Source organism: Spermophilus citellus, assembly GCF_964194105.1.
Source record: "Spermophilus citellus genome assembly, chromosome: 9".
NCBI classification, from domain to species: domain Eukaryota; kingdom Metazoa; phylum Chordata; class Mammalia; order Rodentia; family Sciuridae; genus Spermophilus; species Spermophilus citellus.
The window spans coordinates 21,415,372-21,441,032 of NC_138191.1; the positions used below are offsets into that span (position 1 = coordinate 21,415,372).

At 34.2% G+C, this 25,661-nt stretch overlaps 1 protein-coding gene across 1 annotated transcript in view; it reads left to right on the plus strand.

Annotated features, from left to right (window-relative positions):
• The window catches only part of RSBN1 (round spermatid basic protein 1), a 49,223-nt gene extending 23,798 nt beyond the window's left edge, over positions 1 to 25,425 (plus strand). Inside the window, exons 3-7 of the mRNA XM_081305276.1 lie at positions 11,483 to 11,620; positions 11,934 to 12,076; positions 18,111 to 18,278; positions 20,067 to 20,175; positions 20,797 to 25,425. Coding sequence (XP_081161402.1) covers positions 11,483 to 11,620; positions 11,934 to 12,076; positions 18,111 to 18,278; positions 20,067 to 20,175; positions 20,797 to 21,273 — 1,035 coding nt within the window. The 3' untranslated portion in view covers positions 21,274 to 25,425. The remainder of the gene's footprint in view (positions 1 to 11,482; positions 11,621 to 11,933; positions 12,077 to 18,110; positions 18,279 to 20,066; positions 20,176 to 20,796) is intronic.
• Positions 25,426 to 25,661: the final 236 nt, after the last annotated feature.

Here is a 25,661-nt window from a genome sequence, read left to right on the forward strand (position 1 = left end):
GAATCTCTTTATTTTTGTAGGGGGACCAACAAAGGAGTTTGATAGAATGTTCTTCACCAAATAAGGCAGGGGATAAGGTTTCAAAGGTGGAGTCTTGCTTTGTGATGTCTTGTGGTCAGCAGATTGATTGACCACTTGGCAAGTCATACCCATCTCAGGTGCTCTGTGGGATCATTAGCAGAGCAAGTGGAGAGGCAAACTAGCATTGCCCAGCCCAATCAGTGTGCAATGCCAGACCTGTCCCCTCATATGGCTATAGTGCACATAGCTCACACACACAGCCCATGGATGGCTTGTGACAATTATCCATGATTTCTGAGGATTTGAATGCCTTTTTTCCCTTTCTCCACTAGACCAGTGGGAGGCAGATAGTCTAACTACTTAATACTGAATTTACCCATATGAAAACTTTACTAAGACATATGGGACATACAAGAGAGGCTATGGGATACCAGGACATTCTAATCAGTCCACTCAGCATTCAGTGTTTAAAAAAAACAAAACAAAACAAAACTATTTTTGGATAAAGGGAATCAATATAAATATGACACTTTTCCTAAACTGCAAATTGAACACCATCTCTCCCAAAATATAAATAGTTGATTTTTCTGGGACAACCAAGCTAGTAAGCTAATTTTGAAGTTTTTATGAAAAAAATAGGCAAGTACAGCCAGAAAAGAAAAATAATGATGGAGGAGTTTCCTGCCAGATCGCAATACATTCTGAAGATTTAATTATTAAGTCAATGTATATTAGTTTAAGAACATTGTTCAATGAATCAGAAAATTAAGTCCAGAAATAGATCAAAATACATAGAGGTATTTGATATATAAAAATATAACATAATCATATCACTAGTGGCAGAGAAAAAAGAGAGTGTTAGGAAATCTGGATACCTACTTAGTATTTATTTTTGTATCCATATCACTGTATCCCAAGGTAAACTGCAAAAGGGATCAAAGATTTAAATGTAAAAAATGGGACATAAAAGAAGACATGGAAAACTTCTAGTATAATTTTGAAATGGTAAAGGTCTTTTGAAGTCTTATCCCCCAAATGAAAGCATGGTAGATAAAGTTATAAAACAAATTATGAAAATCATTTACAACACATATCACCGACAGAGCATTAACTTCCCTAAGAACCCTTGTATAGAGAAATACCAACTACCCAGTATGAAAATAAGCAATATGAATAGACAGTTCATAGAAAAAGAAATACAAATGACCCTTTAACCTCTAAAATACACATCTTCACTCCTGATAAAAAAGAAATTAAAACTATCAACATGATAAAATTTTCTTATCGAATTGTTAAACATTCAAAATTTTGACAAGATTGTGTCATTGAAGTGTGGGACAACACGTACTTTTTTCTATTGTTGATGGAAATCAGTTTATACAGCCTGTACAGTCTTTCCATCTTAAACACTCTCCCTTAATCCCATTTCACTTTCTGTCGATCTAATTTTCACAGCCAAACTTTTTAGAAGAATTATTTATGTTCGCTGTCCTCACTTCCTCATTGCTTCTCAGATCATACAAATTTGATTTCTATCCCCATGATTTCTTCAAAACACCAAATGAGCATTTTTCATTTTTTTTTAAACTGAAAGTGTCCGCAGCATTTTGACCAAGTTTTTCATGAACTATTTTCTTAACATTGCTTCTTAATCTATCTATTTAACTGTTCCTTTACTTTTTCTTTTTCTTTTTTTTTTTTTTGCCAGTATCCCCCACCCCCGCCTTTTTTTTAACCAAAGCTTTCTAAGGCCTCCTCTCTTTGAACTCTATGACTTTTCTCTAGTGAGATCTCTTAATTCTAAGGTTTCAGTTACTGCTGGTGAATAGGATTTATATTCTTAGGTTAGACTCTTCTAATTCCAAACCCAGTAGCCTTATTTTTACAGGGTGTAGAGGAGTACTGGGGATTGAATTTAGGGGCACTCAACAATTGAGCCACATCCCCAGCCCTATTTTGTATTTTTATTTAGAGACAGGATCTCACTGAGTTGCTCAACGCCTCGCTGTTGCTGAGGTTGGCTTTGAATTTATGTTCCTCCTGCCTCAGCCTCCTATGCCACTGGGATTACAGGTATGTGCCACCTGCCCGGCCCCAGTAGCCTTCTTTTTTTTTTTTCTTTTGTATCATCACTAAAAATTAATCATTGTTAACATATTTGATTCTCCTTTATTCTTTTTTTTTTCATTTTGGTCACTTTATTAAATGACATGACATAGTTTGAAGTTTAAACTACTAAACAGCACTTTGGTGAAAACACAGTATCATACTGGAATGCTTTCCTTTAAAAACACAATTCCAGACCGTGTGTGTGTGTGTGTGTGTGTGTGTGTGTGTGTGTGTGTGTATATATATATACACACACACATACATACTGTATATTTATAGGGTCTTGGAAACTGGTTCTAGTTCTACATTTGGTTCTCTCTCTATATATATATTACAAAACAGCCTTAAAGGAATAAGTGACATCTTTTTTACAGTACTCAAGATACTCAATACAGAACTGAAAAGCAGTCTAACAGAAACAAAGGCAAATCTTTACAGCTGTATGATTTCAGCAGCCAAAGCTGGATGATGGACTGAAACATTTCTATACAACTGGGACAAAACATATACAATATCACAATACTAAGCAAAAATGCTTTATGCCCAAAGAAATAAAGCAGGTTACAAAATGTGGAGAATTTAGCAGGCAAAACTATATTATAAGCAACATTTTAAATTGTCATTTTTAAGCCATTGCCACTATTTAAAACAAATATAAAAATGAGTTTTATATCTTCTTTTCTTTATTAAAAAAAATCACCATTTTGTAAAAGTTTTTACTTGCTTATGATATATTTTAATGTGGAAATGTAAAAATATTAACATTTTATAACAGCCCAAATTCCTCCATCTGGAATTTTTTTAAAAGGAGATCACAATTAAAATTCTTTGCTTAAAAAAAGCATCTTTTTAAAATGCAAATGTGAAACTGGAAAAATAAATACATATTTTTTTAAAAAATGGGTTCATGGGATAGAAACTCTTTTAAATTAAAAGAAACTTCATTTCATTTTATTTTAATAGATGTGAAACAGAGAAATTTTTGAACTTCTAATAAACTCACTACAATAAAAACAATAGCCTTCTTGATAAATCTACAAAAGTGTTTCAGATGTGCTAGAGAAGAACTGGTTCTTGTTCTACAAACTCTGGTTTAAAACAGCACAAATTTAGTCTCTTACAATTCTGAATCCCTGAGGGAAAATCTATATTTTGCCTTTTTAGTCTATATTTAGTGTGGCTCCTTCGTGCATCTTCAAAATTCAGCATTTCACTCTTCTTCCTTCTCTGCTCTAGTCAAATCTCCCTCTGCCACAGTCTTATAAGGACATCTGTAATTCTATTAAAGATAATCCAGGCAAAACTCCCCATTTCAAGATTCTTCATTTGTTCACATTTGCCAAGCTCCTTTTGCTATAAGGTAACATGCCCAGGTTCTAGGGGTTAGGACGTGTACACTTTGGGAGCCATTATTCATTCAAGCTCATGGTGTCCAAAATGGAAGATAGCATCTCTCTTCTCAAACCTGGTCCTCTTCCAGAAGAGTAGTTTCTCTGTATGTTTGCAAATGGCATAATTGGTAGTCATTCTTGATACTCTTTTTTCTTCTTTATCATATCCGGTCTTTCTGCAAATCCTGAGAATTTTATCACTCAGAAACTTTTTAAATGTCTTTTTGTTTGTTTGTTTGTTTTTCTTTTTAAAAACGATTCTACTGCTATTAGTTTAGCTTGTCTGTCCTGATTTGGAAAATAATAAAACCCTTCTCACTGATCTCTTTTTCTTCCATGCATCTCTTGAGAACAAGGATCACTTGAACCTGGGGTTAAAGAACAGCATGGGCAACAGAGTTAGGCCCATCTTTATCTTAATAATTTTACCTCTAAAAGCACTTTAGTGTCTGCCCTTTGTTGAGGACAGTCTCAAGCATATAAAATTATATTGAATGAATGGTTCCTCTTTCTGTATAACTCTTTTGTTTAAGGTTATATAAATCTCTTTGTGATAAAGACTCTTTTAGTCAGATTTGTGTTGTTATAACAAAAATACCTAAATTTGGGTACTTTATAAAAAAAGATATTTAAAATAGCTCACAGTGCTGTAGTTCAAGAGCACAGCACCAGCATCTATTTGCTTAGCTCCAGTGTGGGCCTCATGGTGGATTGCATCACAATTGTGAGAACTTGTATGAGAGTGGTGAATAGTAATGCAGAAGAGAGGTTCAGAAGAGGTGCCAGACTCCCTTACAACAGCCCATTCTCTTGAATCCTGTGAGGACTGTGGTAATCTCTTCTGAGGGTCCTGCCCCCAATGACTTTCCACTTGACCTGACCACAGTGTAGGACCAAGCTGCACATGAACCTTTGGGCGACAAATCGTAGCAGGCTCCAAATATTTGAAGACTGTCATGTTTCCTTCTTTAATCTTTTCAAATTAAATATTTTGAAATACTTTTAGTTTCTTGTACTTTTCTTCCAATTTGTATGATATGTAAATCCCTAATCACCTTCATTATTTTCTGTTGGGTATGTCATAGTTACAGATTTCTTGTTAGCCCAGATTAGGAGATAATACTCCAGATATCATTTGTGTGATGAATAATATTTCCTAACTCATAAAAAAAGTATTTAAGATATAGGCAAACCCATCATAACAAGGAGACCCCCATATACAGTGGCAGAAAAATAGTTTAATAATTCAGAGGTGAGCAACTCTAATTCCATGATGTCCTCCAATATTCTAGTTTCCTTTAAGTTTTGCTGTTCTTGCTGGTGGTGTAATGTGCATGGTTGAGCCTCTCTCTCCATCGCCCTGTATTTCATCTGTAAAAAGAGAGAAAGAGGAAGTGGAAGGCAAGCCTTTTACTTATTAAAGACATGCTCTGGAAATTGCCTATGATACTTATAGTAATGTCCTATTGGTCAGAACTTAGTCACAGTCTATACTTAGCTGTAGCAATTGGCCATACACCCAGGAAGTTCTCTCACTACAAGGAAGAAGGATGGAATACTTAGGGATAATTAGTAGCTTGCTTGTTTGGCATCAATTGCACACAGTTGGTACATATTGAATTTGTGGTCATAAATGTTCATATTCTATCTTGTGTTGCTAATTATTAATATCACAAACATTTACATTAATAAAAATTGTAATACAAGTGACAGACATTATTGATCAACAGCTTTTCCTCCTTTTTTTTTTTGTCAGAGTTTAATAGTTGGTTACTTCATTTCTAGCCTCAGTATATATAAGTTCAACAAATATTTATTATCACATACATATCAGACATTTTGTATTACGGATGTTTTCTAGTAAATAATACATATTATTCTCTTTCACAAAGTTTATATTAAAACATATTGCCTGATTTCTTTTCTGAGTAGTTTAAATTGGAGGTTGGCAAACTTTTTCTATAAAGGAATATAATAAATAATTACTCTCTAGGGGCCAAAACTTCTCTCTCACAAGTACTTATGACTTAACTGCCATTGTATTGTAAGTGAATGGGTTTATGAAATGGGAAGGGGATGAGGAAGAAGGGCTTGTAAATTCTTAGCTTGGGAACTTGAAAATGATTTTCATTAAGTGAACGGGTATAACTGTGTTCCAGCAATATTTTGGCAGTCCTGAATTTGGTCTTTGCATTGTAGTTTGCCAACACCTGGTCTAAATCAATAATATGTGTTCCCTTAGAAATCATTTGTTAACTTCCTTTAACCTAATTATTTAGTGAAAATTCCTCCTGGGGAATTAATGCCTTCCTAGTCTGCCAGTTCTTTTTTCTTTTTCTTCTTATAGGGTGTTACTCTGTTGACAAGATTGTTATCCAACTCTTGGGCTTTAAGTGATCCTCCTGCTTCAACCTTCTTTCTACCTGGAGTTCAGGTTCCTAACTTCACCCAGCTCTCACAGTTTCATTAGCTAACAAAGAAGATCTTGTCTCAAATATCCATTTTCCCTTTAGTGCTGTTCTTGATCCTTTGTTTCTCTATATTCTTTTCCTCAGGTCATACTCATTTTAAAAATGATGCTTTGTAGATAACTCTAAAGTCTGTGCCTCTTGTCCTTAAAAAAAAAAAAAAATCTAGCAGTAACTCCAAAGCAAACTTGTCAGATCCTATAAATTTTTAATGTATTTTTATGTTTTTAAATATAAAGCCTTATTTTGATTATTTTATTCTCTTTAATCTGCTAATCACCTTCAAAGATAAATAGAAGTTATAAAGGTGGAGAATAACACGTGAAAGGTTGTGGAGGCAATCCAGATTATTAAGAATGTGGAAATGTCTGTTTAGAATGTGGCAAATATGGCAGTTTTGTTTTGTTTTTAAATAATAGACTAGGAAGACTTTGCCTTCCAAGAAAAAGATTTTGAGTGTTGATGTTGTAGGTAATATGGTACTACTAAAGAACAGGAAAGTTGAATGGCAAAATATTTTCCCTATAGAGATGCTTGTAGGTGGTATTTTGACTGTAAGAATCCTGAAACAAGGATACTGGTTAAGAGGCTTTTGCAGTTAGGTGAGAAATGATTATTTCCTGAATTAAGGTAATGTTACTGCAGATTTAAAAGGATAGATTTTTATATTTAAGGCATGAGGAAGAAGGGCTTGTAAATTCCTAGCTTGGGAACTTGAAAATGATTTTCACTAATTGGTGAAGCAAATACAGAAGGGATAAAAGATGTGGCGTGAAGGGGGAACCTTATAAGAAAATGAGCTCAGTTTTTTAGGTATTGAATTTGAGCATGTCTGTGGGCTGTCCAAGAGGCAGTTGTATGTAAAAATCTGACTCTGAGGAACAGTTTTAATTTATAGAAATAGATATGGAATGTAGCAGGGTACAGGTGGTAGTTAGATCTGTATTATAATTGAAACCACCCACAGATAATATGTTGAATAAGAAATAGGCCAACTCTGGAACAACCGCATTTTGGAGAGGAGGAAGTCTGAAAAGGAAGTCAAAAAAAGAAAAACTAAAAAGCATTTCTTGAATTTGACTGTGAGGAGATCATTAGTGATTTGTTTTAGTGAACAGGCATGAGCAGAAGCCTGATTACAAGGATATGAAGAATGAATAGAAAAGTGAGGTAGAACAGACAGGGAATAGAGACACATATCACAGAAGTAGGATTCTGATGTGGAAAAGGTGTCTCAAGCAAGTTGTACAATATTTAATTTAAAAGTTGGGTTTAAATGATAAAAAGGATTTACTGGTTTATTAAATGGAAAGGTCCAGGACTGTTCTGGAGTATTTTAGGTTTGGGGTTTAGAGGTAGGGGTGGTGAAAGGACTAGGATAGAATATGAAAGTGTTTATGAGAGGGATAAACCTTGAGGTCTAGGATAGATATGGAAGGAACTGAGAACAAGAGGGGACTGATGCACAGGCAAAGGAAAGCCGTAGGTTTAATTTAGTGTAAAGTAATGAAAGCGGGAAGGACTTTGTCTAGCTAGGTTAACTTAGCTACAGTTTTGCAAATAGGCCTGGTACATTGCATCTCTCAAAATCGAGTCTTGGTGTTTTGTAGAACATTTATTCACTTGATAAATAAAGTAAATATCTTTTGCCTTTAAATAAAAATTAACACTGTTAATCATTTTTAATTCTTTGGTACTCATGTACTCAACTTTGGTATTCACACAAATGTTTGAACCTGAAGAGGCTTTTTTTTTTTTTTTAAAGAGAGAGTGAGAGAGGAGAGAGAGAGAGAGAGAGAGAGAGAGAATTTTTAATATTTATTTTTTTAGTTCTCGGCAGACACAACATCTTTGTTGGTATGTGGTGCTGAGGATCGAACCCGGGCCGCACGCATGCCAGGCGAGCACGCTACCGCTTGAGCCACATCCCCAGCCCCTGAAGAGGCTTTTTAAGAGAGGGTTTTTTTGTTTGTTTTTTTGGGGGGACAGTACTGGAGATTGAACCAAGTGGGGTTTTACCACTGAGCTATATCCCTAGCCCTATTTGTTTTATTATTCTGAGACAGTGTCTCCCTAAATTGCTGAGGCTGGCCTCCAAATTTTGAACCTCCTACTCAGCTTCCCCTGTAGCTGGGATTACAGGTATGTGTCACCAAGCCCAGCTTAAGAAGATTTTCTTATGCGTAGATGAAAATAAACTTGTTGGCCTTGACAAAATTATGAAGTCATAGAAGCTTTTTATCTTTTGTGTCATACCCTCTTTTTTTTTTCCTTCTTTTTTTCCCTATGCCCTGCTTTAGGTTTACTTTTTTTCTCTTTCCAAATAGGAAAAGATGCTTTATATTTATTCCTGTTACATATTAATTATTCTAGAAGTCTTCTTTTTTAAAGTTGTCTTCAAGTTCAGTGCTGTTGAATTTAGTGGTATTTGAATTAGGTAAACTTGAAGTAGTGTGATATAAAACTATGAATTCACTCTCTTTGCAAAATTTAAAGTAATATGAATTTCTTTAAATTAAATTAAGAGTTGCATAATTTAAAAGCTAGCAGGCCAAGTAAATTGAAAACTGCCACATGGAAATGTACTTTTTCAGGGTTGGTCTTAAGGAGCTTTGAAGTGCGATAGGTTTTTAGGGCATTGCTCTTATAAAATGCCACTGCCCTATATAGATTGAAATCCTTTCTTTGTAAAGGAGTTTCTGCTATGTGGGAGTAGTTGGAATGATGTTTGGTAGGGACTGATATTTCTTGTTACCCCTGAAAACATATAATTCCTTAAACTGGCACTGAAGATTAAATCTGCTTTAGTTGTTGCAGAGTGCTTGGCTTAGAGAAGTTAGAATAATGATTAGAAAATCTTCCCTTTTCCCTCTTCCTATGTCTATACACCATGATGATCTTCTTTCCTGTGCTGCCTCCCCTGACATATCTTAGCATTGTGATCATATAGACCTACAAAAGATAAATGCATACAAATAAATGCAAGGTAAGGGATAGGGATTTCCTCAATGCTAAAGTGTTACCTAGCATACATAAATCTCTGGGTTTGATTTCCAGAAGTGCAAAAAAAAAAAAAAGTGTGTGTGTGTGTGTGTGTGTGTGTGAATTATATGCAAGGTAATTCTGGCCTGAGTGGTTGCTGCTTAAAGAAGGATTTATTAGAATTTAAGAAACCTCCACTATAGAGTAAGTCAATCATATCAGGGGGAGAGAGGAAAAGAGGGGAAAAGGAAGGTACTGGGGAATGAAATTGATGAAGTTATGTGCATGTCTGAGTAATGGCATAATAAATCCCATTATTATGAATAATTATAGTGCACCAATTAAAAAACTAGTGAAACTTCCACTAGTTGAAAAACAAGAGCTAAGGCCCCTTTTTCTGTGTATAAGTGCAGGTGGTGTTAAATTATCTATGGAAAAAAAGAGGGATTGCTCAAAAACTAATGGTGAAGAGTTATTGTAAGAAATGCCAAATGATCATTTATGCAAACTGCTTTCTATTAAGGCAAAATAGGTGGCATTTAAAACGGTTAACAATTGATTCTTAAAATCATTTTTGATTATTCATTAGAGACCCAGCTTATAAAAAGCACAGCTATGTATTAGGCTTTTCAGTTTAATCTACATCTTTTTTTTTTAAATGGATATCTTTTTATTATTCCGCCTGTTTCTTTACCAAGTTCCACTTGAACATTTAATTTACTGATGCAAGTTCTTGCAGTTTTTTTTAAGAGAGAGAGAGAGAGAGAGAGAGAATTTTTTTTTTAAGGAGAGAGTGAGAGAGGAGAGAGAGAGAGAGAGAGAGAGAGAGAGAGAGAGAGAGAGAGAGAATTTTTAATATTTATTTTTTAGTTCTTGGCGGACACAACATCTTTGTTGGTATGTGGTGCTAAGGATCGAACCCGGGCCGCACGCATGCCAGGCAAGCGCGCTACCACTTGAGCCACATCCCCAGCCCAAGAGAGAGAATTTTTTAATATTTATTTTTTTTTTAGTTTTCGGCAGACACAACATCTTTGTTTGTATGTGGTGCTGAGGATCGAACCGGGCGCACGCATGCCAGGCGAGCGAGCTACCGCTTGAGCCACGTCCCCAGCCCTAATCTACATCTTAATTGAAGTAGAAAATGCTAGGTAACTGATCTGAGGTTTAAATTCTGGTTTAGAATTCAACATTTAAAATCTAGTCCATCTCTATGCACAGGAATGATATCAGATTGTCTAAAATCAATTGATTGATTCTATTTAAATGCTAGATAGGCTATGGTCAAATTTGTGTAGGATATGCCTTAAATTCACTTGAGGGTTGATACAGGTTGAAGCCTTTCTAGTCCAACACTCAAAATTTTCAGATTTTGGAGCATTGCGGATTTTGAATTTTTGTATTAAGGATGCTCGTTTGGTAAATTCTATGTAAATATTCCAAAACTCAAAAGATCTGAAATTCTTGTTGCAAGAATTATATATATACACATATACATACATACACACACACACACACACACACACATATATATATCATTGAACTCAGGGGCACTCAACCACTGAGCCACATCTCCAGCTCTATTTTGTATTTTATTTAGAGACAGGGTCTCGCTGGTTGCGCCTGGTCGTTGCCAAGACTGGCTTTGAACTCAGGATCCTCCTATCTCAACCTCCCAAGCCACTGGGATTATAGGCATGAACCACTGTGCCTGGCTTTGCAAAGGGTTCTTAATTTATACAGAGAAAATGTGTATGTGCTTGCAGGTAACAGACTTTAGAAAAGGGGAGGATAATAGAGGGTGATGAGGAAGATTTCTGTGGGGGAAAAACCTTGAACTGATCTTTGAAAGATGGTTAAGATTTGGGTTGACAGAAAACAGAACGTTTCAAGTTGGGCAGATTCAAGAGGAAACTCACTGGAGATACAAATAAGCTTTTCATAAGTTGAGTGGAGAAAAAAGATCAGTCTGCCTGACATAAGGAAGTAATGGGAGACTGAATTTGGTAAAGTCATCCTGGTACCTGGCCTGAAGTGAAGACTTTGGAACTAGAGAATACATAAAGAATATGGAAGATTAATCTGAGCATGGTCTTTTTCCCCCTTCCTTGCCAATTTTACTATTTATTTTATTTATTTGAATTTCACTATTTTATTTTAATTTCACTAATTTTAATTTTAAATTTCATTATTTATTTTCACAATTTCACCAAGATCACACTGTAAAGTGGTTTTTACAATTCAACAATCATCTTAGAAAATGTTTTCTGAATGTCTCCATATTTCTTTGAAACAATAGGTTAACTTGCACATTGAAATTTATTTATGGCACATATCATTCTATCGTATTTGTCAGTGTGCTTGGCTGCCTCTCAATAACTAATTTTTATCTAAGAATATGTTCTTAGTATGTAGAAGAAATAGTAATATTAAAAACAATACCCTATTCTCATTCTCTAATTGTAGTGCACTTCAGTCTTTTTCTTCCATCCTCCTTTTGTTTTATCTCAGGTCAACAGGACATACTGCTGTGGCACGTACCGGGCAGGTCCTATGCGACAGATAAGTCTTGTTGGAGCAGTAGATGAAGAAGTTGGTGATTATTTCCCAGAGTTCCTTGATATGTTAGAAGAATCACCATTTCTGAAAGTGAGTATTAATTCAAATTATTAAAGTTCTGATCATTACTTAGGTGAACACTTTAAAGTTAACCGCGTCTATTAAAAATAAAACCTTGCGTATTAAAATTAAATTTTATGCAGTATTTTGGATAGAAATGTTTAAAAAATACTAGTAGAACATACTTATTCTCTTTTATATAAATTTATATAAATTACTATGTAACGAACATTATATCATGTGCAAAAAAAAAGCTTTTTAGAATTTTTGTCTGGGTGAGAGGTATTTACCCTATAAATGGTGTAAAATTTTTAAGAATGTGATTCATTCATCTGATTTCTAGATGACTTTGCCCTGGGGTACACTTTCCAGCCTCCGACTACAATGTAGGTCCCAGAGTGATGATGGGCCTATAATGTGGGTAAGGCCAGGAGAACAGATGATCCCTACAGCAGATATGCCAAAGTCACCCTTCAAAAGAAGACGGTAAACATTTATTTTTCTCAAATAAGCAAAACTACTTTTTTTTTGTTTTAGTTGGTTGCTTATAAAATGATTGAGACCTAAGCACAATTTGAAAACCACTTGTCTGGATTATTTAAGTAAATCTAATGGTGAGTTCCTTAATCCAGTCTCTCTGTATTCAGTCATCAGCATGAGGCGGCATCCTAAAAAACTAATTTTTACTTCTTTTCTTCAAACCCAGGTCCTGTCTGCAGGATAAAAGATCAAACTCTTTAGTGTGATATACAAACATCTTTCATAATCTAGCCCCAGTGGTACTTCAGTATCTGCTTCTCAAGTCTTCTTTAGCCATAGTAAATTCAGTTTTCAAACCATGGCCCTTCAATACTTTTTGGACTCACTTAGAATCACATCCCTTACCACATCTTCCTTTCTACCAGCAAACTCTTAATAAGTTTCAAAACAACTTAGATGTTACCTCCTTTGTAAAGCTTTTCTTTGTTCCTTTAGACAATTAATTGGGGCCTTCTCAGTGCGCCTGCAACATTCTATTCAATAATGATCTATTTATATATATATTTTTAATGCTAAATATTGAGCTCCTGAGTACAGGGACTGTTTTATTCATCTCTGTCCTCATGACAGATAGTAACTAAACAGTATTTGCTGAATGAAACTAATAATGTGCTGTAATATAGAGCTTTGATAATTCATATTGTGCTAATGGTATTTTGTGTATCTACAAATGTAGATTAATTCACTCTAGTGCTTTGAAAAGTCTTATTTAATAAGACTGAAAGTGTTTTATATCTGCTTATACTATGGAAGTAGCAACTCAAAATAGGTGCCCCAAAGTAAATTTTAATGAACTAGTTTAAACCTTAATTTAAACCACTGGAGAATGATACTTGAGCTAAGTATAGAAGAATACAATAACAAGGTACATGAAAATATTTTGTAAAAAACTATGAGTACAGAGTAGAAGTGTGGTAAAACCTAGCAGTTAATCAGGATTTATTTAACTAATTCTTCTTCATTATAAATTGCTTCCGACTTTTCAGTATAAATAGTATCTTGACAAACATTACTTTTGTGCCATTACCAGTTTGTACCTGTTCACGGGGGCATCACCTCCTGATTCTACATGGAATGCTATTATATTAAAACCTGGAGATTGACCATGTTGGGAGTGTTTATACCAAAAAAATTAGCAAATCATCTGCTAATCAGCCACCTTCCCCTCCCCACAGCCAGATGTTAAACATGTATAACATACCACCGATTAAAGATGGATAGGTAGATGGTAGTTGATAAATATGTATCTTTGTGCGTATGTATGTTTGTTTTGTAGTAGAAATTTCTAAATGCTTCAAAGTATACACATTTTTAGTGGATTTCCAGAAATGTACCAATTTATATTCCTATCCGTATAGTAAGACAGTATCATTTTCTGCACATCCCCTACTAATTTCTTTTTTTTTTTAACTTTGTTGACATGATCAAACAAAATTGTCTCATTTCAGTTTATTTTTCTTTGTTATTTCTTTCTTGATGATTCCCCTTTAATTTCCTTTATCTACATTTCTAAAAATTTTAATTTGTTATATATGACAACAGAATGCATATTACACAATTTATATTACACATATAGAGTACAGTTTTTCATATCTCTGGTTGTACACAAAGTAGAGTCACATCCTTCATGTCTTTATACATGTACTTACGGTAATGATGACCATTGCATTCTACCGTCTTTCCTACTCCTATGCCCCTTCCCTTCCTTTCCCTCCCCTTCCTTTATCTACATTTTTATTGATGTGTTTTTTTGATTGTTTGTTTTTTGTAAAAAATTCTGTGTATATTATGACTATGAAACTTTTTGTTTTATCATTGCAAGTTTTTTTCTTTTAACTTCAGTTTTTTTCCCCTTACCCTCAAAAATTTTGTTTTTATATAGTCGGAGTTATGTATCTTTTTCTCTGAGGTTTCCTGTAATAGTAGGCTTAAGAAAGGCCTTCCTCTAATATTATAAATTATTTAGCTACATTTTTTCTTGCTAATTCTATAATTTCAGTATTTATCTGTTTAATCTACCTAGAATTGGCTTCCATATAGAGGAAGAAATTTAACTTTTTTCCCAAATAATTAGGCAGCTGGACCATCATCATTAATAATATATTGTTTCTCCACTAATCTAAACTACCATCAGATTTTACCTCTATTGGGATTAAGTATTCTTAAGTGAAGCATTCAAAAACACTTTGAATTAGGATGAATGAATTGGAGTGTAAATACCAACTTTGTCTTTTTGTGTATTGTAATTAAAATTTCTTGTTGCTAAAAATAGTGAAAAACTGCCTAGTTATCAAGAGCATTGCCCATGAAGATGATCTTTTGATTTATGAATGCTAGAATTAAAGAAATGTATGCTTAGAGTTGTAAAGAAATTAAATAGAACAGTGGGGCTTATAATGAAAAATCTTGCCCATCTTTCCTTCCCAAAGGCAAATGTATTTTTACTATAGGCAAAACCCATTTATTTATAATGCATTTTTTTACTCCTTTTCTTTTTTTCCCCTCTTGAAAGGCCCTGTCTGGTGTTGACTCTTTGGTACATGGATATTTCTTCCTTTGAGTTGTTCTGAATAGTAAGATGACCCCTGCTTTAGCCCCTTCCTCCCAACTTCTTTCTGTTAACTCTACTTACATACATTGCTGAGGTAGAATCATTCTGCTTTAAAATAATAAGTAGATTCTAAAATTGGAAAACAAGTAAGTGGCAATTATGATATTATGGGTAGATGTATTTACTGCAGATCCAAGTGGGCTCAAAATTAATTAATCAAATGTTCCCGTGTTATATTTTCATTCAAAGGAAGAATATGCAGAATAATCTTTCTTTCAGAATCTAGGTATTCAGCCGTTTGCCTATAATCCCAGTGGCCCAGGAGCCTGAGGCAGGAGGATCGAGAGTTCAAAGCCAGCCTCAGCAATTTAGCAAGGCCCTAAGCAGCTTAGTGAGACCCTGTCTCTAAATAAAATATTTAAAAAGGGCTGGGGATATGGCTTAGTGGTTAAGTGCCCCTGGGTTCAATTCACCGGTATCCCCGCCCCCCGCCCCCCCCCCCAAAAGAATCTAGGTATTCAGAATCATGCCACTATTTGTTTTTTTATGCAGTTCATATTTTAAAATATTTTTATTGTTCTGATTTCCCTTAGCGTTGGATTTGACAGAGGGTATATCTGAGGTATCTTCTAGTCTGCAGGCTAAGATGCTTTTAACTTTCTTCAGGAACCACAATGACTTTCTCATCTATTTAACTTTCTTAAATAACTTTTTTTTTTGAGGGTGTTATTACTTACCTTGCTTTTGTTTATATGTCCTCAAGACATTTTCAGAATTTTTGTCATATGCTATCTGCTCTTACACATCAGTTTAGTTTTTAAAAAAATTTTTAATTGGCACATAATTGCCTATAAATATACAGTGTGATAATTCTAAACATGTAAACAATATGTCATGATCAAATGGGCCTAATTAGCATTTCTAGTTCCTCAAATTTTTATCATTTCTTTGTGTTGACAACCTTTGAACTCCTCTAGTTATTTTGAAGTATATAGTTCACTATTTGTGAACTATAGTTTTACCCTTCTGTGATGTAGAACACTAGAATTTATTCTTCCTATTCAACTAATTGTACCCATTTTCTAATCTCTCCCTTCTTTTCACCTCTGGTGACCTATATTATTATTCTTTCTACTGTGAAATTAACATTTTTTTAGCTTCCAAATAAACACATTCATTTTTTTATATGAAAATCTTGGAGTTCTGTGTTCTCCTCCATCAGTGTGAAAGGCCTGTTTCACAAGTATCAACCTAGGAATTCCATTTAATGCTTTCCTGCATTAATCTGTGGTCATCATCCTTCCTGCAATAATCTGTGGTTCATTTCATTTACTTGTTTGAAAGTATTATCAAGTCATATTCTAAGAAAAGGAGGGTATTCTGAGTTGTTATATATTTGAAAAAATTTTTTTTTGTCATTAAACGTGATTGTTAGTTTAGTTGGTGTCCATAGGCTATATTTTTCTTTATAGGTTTAATAATCTGTGTAATTTTTGTTCTTTTCTGGGTAATGTATTCTTTTTTCTTGTCTGAAAGTTTACAGCATCTTCTACCACTGGCAGTCTGATATATTTCAGTACATGTTGGTTTGGGTCTTTCATTCTTATTCTTCATTTTTCTTTTTCTTTTTGAATCATGCTTTTTATTGTTTAGTAGGCCCTTAAATTTAAAGATTCGTGTCTCTTTTCCTTTCTGGGAATTTTTCTTGCTTAATTGCTTTGGTAATCCCCCGCCCCCTTTCCCTGAAACTGTTAGCTGAATAATAGATCTCCTGATTGGATTATTTTTCTTGTTACTTTTTCCTTTTGATTTGGGAACATTTACTTGATTTTTTGTCTTCTAACTTTTCTTTTGAATTTTAAAATTTTAACATTTTTATTTTGGTCTTTATCAGTCTGCTATCTTCAGATATCGGGTAATGCTTAGGTGACTTATTCAATGTTTTGGAATAAAGCATGGGGCTTATTGGAAGTTCTGTTTATATTTCATTTAGGTTGTCAGTAGGTAGGTTTCACTTTAAATAAGCATAAATATGGACATTAAATGGTATGTCCAAATGTCAGGATTATATTAGTTGTATTCATGTGGCAAAGTCAGTGTGTTTCTAGAAGAACATGCAGATTTTTTGTCTGAAATTTTATTAGGATGGTTTTGGCTATAAGCAACAACAACAAAAAATTGACTCAAAGCCGTTCATAAAATAAAATGTTATCCTATGTATTAAGAAGTCTGAACAGGTTGGCTGTAGGTACTTTTCTTATATTTCTTTCTTAGGAGTTAGGAAACTTCCCAGAAGACTCTTCAGTAGATTTCATACTATCAACTAGAATCAGTTCATATCCCTTCTTAAAGAAGTCACTGGCAATGGGAATGAGCTTATCATAATTTGCTAGAACTCATCCATATCTACCTCTGGAACTCGTAAATGAGACCACATATAGGATGGGATCAAATGCCTAGTGAAAATCAAGATCTGTCAGAGAAATAAAGGGTAGGGAATTGTTGCTGGGAGTAGCCATAGTACGCTCCATGGAGGTAATGTCTGCTTGCATTTCTGCCTGCACAAGTGGCAGGTGACTGGATTATCTGGAGAGCTGTACTTTAATTCCCCTTTTCTCAGCTTCACTTTATTTCTGTTCCTTATTATTTTGCCTGGATGTTTTTTGACCCAGGCTTCTCCAAGGTCTGTTGGGTAGGTCTTCTGCCTTTTTGGTTGCTGATCCCCTCTTGTATATTCTAGGTCTGTGGTTTATCTCAGCATGGTTTTATTAGTCCAAGACACTGTAATCATTTTCTGTCATGCAGAAGATTGTTGATACTGCTCACTCCCTAATTCCTTTCTTTTTATTCATTCTTTTACTATCACCTCTAGATTGTTTTATTTAGAAAATTTTGAATACATTAAAAACAGAATATAGTAAACTTCCATGCCTTCAGTATCAACAGTTAACAACTCACAACTAGTTCTATTTCACCTATATTCCCATCAGTTCCCCCATCAAAACTCTTCCCAACATTATTTTGAACCATTTTACTTTCATTATAACATGGAAGGAGGTCTCATGGATGCCCCGTTGCCACGTTGAATTAAAGATCTAAGAGATTGTTTTAAGAATTAGAAAAGAGTTGGCTGAGGTAAAACTTAAACTTTGAACTATATTTTCTGTTGCTAGACATTCAAATGTTATATGTTCATGTACTACATTTGGTTCTAATCAGATATACAGCTTCTTTTTTATGGGTATACAAGGAAAGGAAGGAAATTATATTGATCAATATAGTATAAATGCTAATGATCAAAATCATCCTACCCCTCTCAGCCCTAATCTTATTTTAACCTAGTATTTCAGCACTTTTTCACCTTATTGCTATTAATTTTTGCTTGTTTCCTTCTTGTTTCTCCTTACTTCATAATAAAATCAACTCTAGATCAATGAATGAAATTAAAAATCTCCAGTACCTACCTCGGACCAGTGAACCCCGGGAAGTCCTCTTTGAAGATAGGACAAGAGCTCATGCTGATCATGTAGGTCAGGGGTTTGACTGGCAGAGTACGGCTGCTGTTGGGGTTTTGAAAGCTGTACAGTTTGGCGAATGGTAAGTTAATGGAACTTAACTGTGATGTTGTCTAGGAAAATGGGGACTCTCTTTGAAAGACTGGGTAGAGACAATTCTTAAACTATATGGGAAGTTTAACATTTTTTAAATGTATGTCCATTACTATGAATTATAATCACATTATTGTGAAACAAATCTCCAGAACTTTTTCATCTTGTAGAACTGAAACTCTATGTCCAACAACTCACTCCCCTTTTTCCCCTCATCCCTTGACTCTCTGGTAACTTTTTTTTTTTTCTCCAGCTCTTTTCAGTTGATTGCATAAAGGTGTTATACTAGTCCAAATTAAAAGCAGATCCCAAATGGTTACATTATACAAGCTGTGAGGTTTTTAAACTGTGACAAAGGACAGAAGGGAAATTCTACTCGCTGCAAGGAAATCAATCCTAACTTAAGCTTCAGTGAGCCACAAGAACTTAAAACCCATGAACCTTCAGTTGATCATCCTTAGCCAGTCCAGTCTTTATCAGGAACTGGCATAGTTCTTGCACTGGTCACCCTGTATGTAGCTGAATTACTTCTCCATATTCTGGATACTCAATTATAGTGCCATCTTAAACATCTTCTTAAACATCTTCACTAATTTCTTTTCATTGTAATCATCATGATTCCTTGGACAGTAAAGATCTTCCTGACACTTCTCTTTTGAATTCTTATATGGATATAATCCCCAGTGCCAGCAGGAAGCAGGACATCATCCTTACTTGCATCAGCAAGGGGATCAAAAGAGTAAAGGTTCTGGATAGTGGGCATATGGTTCCTTTTCCTTGGTGGAAACGGCCTGATGAAATCTGCTGCAGGATAAGGCAGGTGGGGGTGTGCTGGGATAGTGGAGGGGCAAGGTGTCTGGAAGCCTAGGGGCTCAAGGTGGAGGCTGCTGAGTCCTTGGTGGTGGCTCAGTGACTGGCCTCTGGTAACTACTTTCTGTTTCTTTAAACTTAACTACTTGAATATCTCATATAAGTGGAATCATATAATATTTGTCTTTTTGTGACTGGTTTATTTTTCTTATAATGTCCTCAAGGTTCATCCATGTTGTAGCAAGTATTGGAATCTCCTTCCTTTTTAAGACTGAGTACAGTCTACTCCACCCCCCTCCACACACACATTTTGTTAATTGATTAATAGATTCTTGGACTGCTTCCATCTTTTGGCTATTTGATTCTGGATGTGGGTGTACTAATCTCTCTTTCAATTTCAATTCTTTTGGGTATATACCCAGAAGTAGAGTTCTTGGATCATATGGTAATTCTATTTTTAATGTTTTGAGGAGCTGCCAAACTGGTTTTCATACTGGCTACACTATTTTACATTCAGATGGAACCCAATCTTAACAAATTCAGGACAGAGAAATGCAAACTAGTAAGAGAATTGCAAATTTATCTCATTTAGAATATTCTTTCCAGGCATTTAAAAAATTTTATAACAACTAATGTGATTTATTTTTTAGTTGTAGATGGACACAATACTTATTATTTATCTATTTATTTTTATGTGGTGCTCAGGATCGAATCCAGTGCCTCACACATGCGAGGCAAGTACTCTGCCACTGAGCCACAATCCCAGCCTCTTAACATGATTTAAAAAAATAATAATAATTTTTTAGTTTGTTTTTATTTTTGAAAATTGATCTCAAGAAGCAAGAAGTTGTTGTACCTTGTATTTCTTTGCTAGTAGTAGCAGTTCCAGGAACTGGGAGACTAAAATTTGTCATTGCTTTTCGTTGTGGATGCTTATCCCTAAAACATTAATTTTTGTTAATAATAGGAGTGACCAACCTCGCATAACCAAAGATGTGATTTGTTTTCACGCTGAGGATTTTACTGATGTTGTACAGAGACTTCAGTTAGACCTCCATGAACCTCCAGTTTCCCAGGTAATAACCCTTGCTTTTTATTATTCTTTGTGTGAGATATTGAAAATAAGTATCCATACCCATTTTGAGTTTTGCCTTATAACTGGATACATAGGATAGTGAATTTAATTTTTCTTAGGGCTAGGGGAGGCATTAGAGACATCATTAAAACAATTTCCCAAGCAAAATGCTTGAGATCCTTTTAATCTTTGGGATGCCAGGTGGATCTGGAATGGTCAGAGGATCCAGGGTGCTCAGTTCTGGCCATGAGTTGTCTCACATGTTAACCTTATTGCACTGTGGGCCCTCAGCAAAAAGATTGAAAGAAACTAAAGGAGGAGATAAAATTTTGCCTTTATGTGAAGCAAAGAATACTGATATTTAGCTACAGTTTCAAGTATTTTTTTAAATGATTCCATATAAGCCATCTCACTTTAACCTGCTCTTTGTTACTAGAGAGGTAGTAAAATGAGAGGGAAAATGTTTCCCAATAAAACATTTTAGAAAGTTAGTCTCATTTAGTATTGCTTAAATTGTTGTTTATAACACATTTTATCACTGTTTTCCTATGCCAATTATAATGCTCTATTTGAAATATGTTACATATTTTAAAGTCTTATGTAACTTTTTGCCTTTCTTTAGTGTGTGCAGTGGGTGGATGAAGCTAAACTAAACCAAATGAGACGGGAAGGCATTCGTTATGCTAGAATTCAGCTATGCGACAATGATATCTACTTCATCCCTAGAAATGTTATTCATCAGTTCAAAACAGTGTCAGCAGTGTGCAGCTTAGCCTGGCATATAAGGCTTAAACAGTACCACCCTGTTGTGGAAGCTACTCAAAACACAGAAAGCAATTCTAACATGGACTGTGGTTTAACTGGAAAGCAAGAATTAGAAGTTGACTCCCAGTGTGTGAGGATAAAAACTGAATCTGAGGACACATGCTCAGAGATGCAGCTTTTGACAACTGCTTCATCGTCCTTCCCATCTTCATCAGAACTTCACCATCTACAGCAAGATCAGAAGACCCAGCCTATTCCAGTTTTAAAGGTGGAAAGTACACTAGACTCTAACCAGCAACACAATCTGCAGGAACATTCAGGCACTCCTGTGTGACATGTACATATTCAAACACATTTTTTAACTTTTTTAAATTTTGATGTGAAGTTATAGTTTTATAACTGGCTTAAGTTAAGTTTTATTGGAGAAATCTTGCCTATAATTCTATAAAGAGAAATGACATTCCACAAATGTCAAGCATATCTTTTTTACACAGATTATGCAAAGAGTTGTATCTTATCCCGTTAGTACAGTATGTAATAGTGGGTCTGCTGCTACTTTCTGTTTTAAGGTGTGAGGTAACAATTCAATCTCTTCTTCAAATCAAAATGAGAATTCTCTGGAATAACAGATTTAGTTTCTAAATTATTACTTCCCTTAACTTTATCTTGCCTTGCCTCTTGCCATGTTTGCTGTTTCTATGATAGAAATCAGATTTATTGTTTAGTACTGTGTCTTTATGGCACATATTCAATTTCTTCAGTAAAAATGGCATGGGTTGCAGGAGAATTCCTGCATCTGGTACATGGGCAAGTAAGTTATTTTGTTCCAACCACAAAGAACAAGTAGTGTCTAAGGAAAATTCAGTGGCTCTCTGGTTTCTTAACAAAAGAGAAAGCACAGCACTTTCTGATCCAAACTGTCTTTTTTTGTATCTGTTATTTAAAGCCCAGTGGATATTTCAATTAAAAAAAAAAAAATCTAAAGATAAATAGTCCTTGGTCATTCATTATCCATGGTTCATTAATCTCTTCTAGAATATATGGTAACTATGGAAGATATTTTGGGTAAACAAAATAATGTTGATATGATATTCTCTTATTCCACTTCCTAGTATCCTCACATTTCTTGTGGTTACTTTTGTTTCCTAAACTGATCACAAATATCAAAGTTAGAGAATGATATCAATTTTTCTGATGAGGCTGCCATATTTTGAGCATCAAACTTAGGAAAAAATATTCTTGTGACTTGGCATCAATCTCTTCATGCTGAATATCTATTTTTGAGACACTTTATAGTTTTAACTGGTGAATGAATAACTGGGTTTATTTACACTTACCTCTATGTTGCTATTTTCTAATAAAGAATATGGCACTAGACTTCATCCTAGAGTTTGAGGTAGCCTAAATTTAGCTTAGTGCCTGAGTATTTAATTGTTTTCTTTTTTCAAACAGGCACAGTTCATATAGCTAGTGTGGTCTTAACTTTCTATTTTAGAATGTTAATGTGATACACATTATACTTTCTCTTAGTTAGTAATACAGTAGGCCTTGTTTTTATTGAAGAGTATTCCCCACACCTAAGACCAGATTCTTGTATCTACCTGGTTACAGTGCAATTTGAAGTTGTTTTTTTTTTTTTTTTTTTTTTTTCTGGATGGTGAAATTTGAAATATTTACATTAATATAGGCAAAAAAAAAAGATGCTGCTTTATTATGTCTGTCACCATGAAAACTTAGCTGCATCTTTTGAAATATCGGATATGAATTTTCTCTAAAATATTCTGAAATAGATTAAATCTTATATAAATATTACTTTGTGCAATATTGTTGTGTAGTTAAATGCATATTAGCAAAGTATAGAGGTCACTGTGTAAACAGATAGAAAAGTAACCATCAGCAAATACTACAGTGATTAGTTAGAATCTGTATTATTCCTTATATATATGTATATGTATGTATTCTCTGTTACAAAGGATGAAGACAAATAGGGAAACATTTCAATGTAAACCATTTATGAATTGGAAGTGATGTTGGTTTTTAGTTATCTTTGTAAATAAGGTAATTAGAATGATATGAAAGGTAATGTGATTATTGCAGGGGTGTTTTTAAATCCTGTGTATAAATTCTAGGGTAAATTCTAGTTTATCAAGACTAGTTTTTAAGGGACCTTTGAGGGTGTTTTTGTTATTTTTGGGGGGAGGGGGTTAATCACAAAGTGTGTGGATTTGGGTTATTTCTTATTTTTATTTTTCTGTCCAGAAGAATTTCATAGAGCTTTACCAGGCTGTGCAAAAGTAAAATTCTTCTCAGGCAACATTTGCTTTTTAAAATAATCATGAAGAGCAAGGTTGTTAAAGCAAAAAGTTTTTGTTTTTGTTTCTCTTGTCTTCCAAGATCCGATTTCCCCATTTCCCACTTGCCATCCAGCAGATGCCATCTGTCATCTAAGCTGGTCATTACTAATAAACAAGGAGACTGTCTCCTGACAGCCAGCACTGTGTGTAATCACTCAGGAACCAGCGGATCTGCAAAGACCTACAATCAAAAGCAAATCCCCGTTTTCCTTTTATAAAATGTTCTACCCTCACCTCCAATATAAACACATTAAAGAATATAAAAAATGTTTAAAAATCATGTACTAATAAATTCATTGTATGTTAGAATTGCAATAGAATGGAGAGAAACATTTAGCTAGTAATGTATCTGGAAACTGAATGTCCTATGTGAGTATTAGATTTTGATAGCATGCTTTAAAGACTGATGAATATAAAAGCAGAAGTTTTAAGTTTCTTACTGCTTTCAAAACTGTATCCTAGTTTAGTGATACAAATGATTGCAATTTTCTGAATCATTAAATTATTTGGTTTGGTGGAGTGAGGCATGAAGCAATCTGGCGTCTTCTGATTTGTAAAGTAGTGATGGCAGTGAAGTTGTAATTGAAATTTAAGCTGAGCTTCCTTTTTGGTATATTATCCTTTGTGCCAACTCTTGAGATTACTTGCAGAATGTGGCTATACATTTTAGTACTTTGTGGAGCGGAGGGATATTTTGAAAATGTGCTTATAGAAAGACCTAATAAATGAATATTCCTAACAGTGAATAGAATGATTTTATGGTATCTATTAAAAAGGATAAAAGTCTTCCCCTTGCCCCAGAAATCATTCTATAATTACCAAGATATGCTAGGAGTACGATTATGATTTTAAGTGTTATCCCAAATTCATAAAGCAATAATAATAAAAAACCTATGTATTAGTTCCCTCCTCCAAAGTTTTAACTCTTTTAAAAAATATATCCCTAGGCTTAATATAGATGAAATGTACTTTTAATTTGCTTATTTAGTACTTAAAATTTGTTTAACTGTCCATCATTTTCCATTATTTTGGAAAGTGCCCTGTCCCCACAGAGACAGTTGGAATATTGGTTGACTAATATTACAAGCTCTTGTAGGGGGAAAATAGGGAGCTTATTAAATGAAATTCTTTACTAAACTTTAGAAAAGATATCTTGCATCATCAGTCTTAATAGGCATAAAGGTTATAAAGACTGGAGAAACTTTTGCTTATTGCCTTTCCCTGTATAAATATTATTGTCTAGACTGAAAGATAATATAGAAAACAAGACTCCAAAATCCATGCAAATATATTCTTAGTGAATATATTCTTGATCATTAATATAATCCCATTATATTTTGATCTATATTTGCCATTAAAATTTATTTGCATTTATACTTTTAGGATAATTGAGTTTATGTCTTCAAAAAGTCTGTTTCATCATTACTACAGGTTTTTAAAAAAAGAACCTTTTGGTAGCACATGCCAGAGGTTCACATTTGTGCTAAGTTTTATGGTTTTAAAACAGGTTGTAGCTGTATTTATTGGTCATGCGAGTAGAGGAAAATGCACAGTACATGTTTTTCTTAAGTGCATAAAGGACTTGTCCTCATCTGAAAGTTTTTTGCTTTAAAAGCAAGTATCTCTCCATAAATATTATGCCCTTCCATTTTCTTCATAAATTTTTTAAGATCCACTTGTGCATGTAGTTGAGACCACTGTCTCTTAAAATATAGCACTTTTCAATTCTCTCTAAAGAAATACTTATGTACTACTTCTATCACATGTTGTAAATTTTCATGTAATAGTGTTTCTGTGACTAAACTCCATTTTGATTGGCAGCTAAGACTTTTTTTCCTGTGGCTTTAATTTATCTAAGAGGTCTTTGCATATAGATGAAATGTATAATTTGCCTGGCGGACTATTTGCGTTGTGTGGCCTTAGTTTGTTTATTGACATTAACAAGTGTTTTAAAAGGTTTTTAATGAATAGTCTTAAATCTAAATTTGTGTGAATAATAATCCTTTTAACAGTGCTTTTTTGTAGCTGTCTTAAGTGTGTTAAATTGTTAAGCTATTTCTTTGTAAAATAGGACAATGGAATGCATAGTTTTTTTTTTCCTGTAAAGTATTTTTTTAATAAACAAAGTCTGATTTGTCCTTTACTTACGTTTCACCACAAAATGAACAGCACATGTGAATTCTAGATACCTGGACCATGTATTTATAGTACTGACACCCTTCCCCCTTACCCACCCCAACCCCAAGCATTACACACACTAGCTCTATTCTGTAGTATTATTCATATTTTTTTATTTCCCCCCCAAAAGGTCATAAATATTAGGAGAAACCCATCTATATTGAGATGAAGAAAAATTATGCTTGTGATG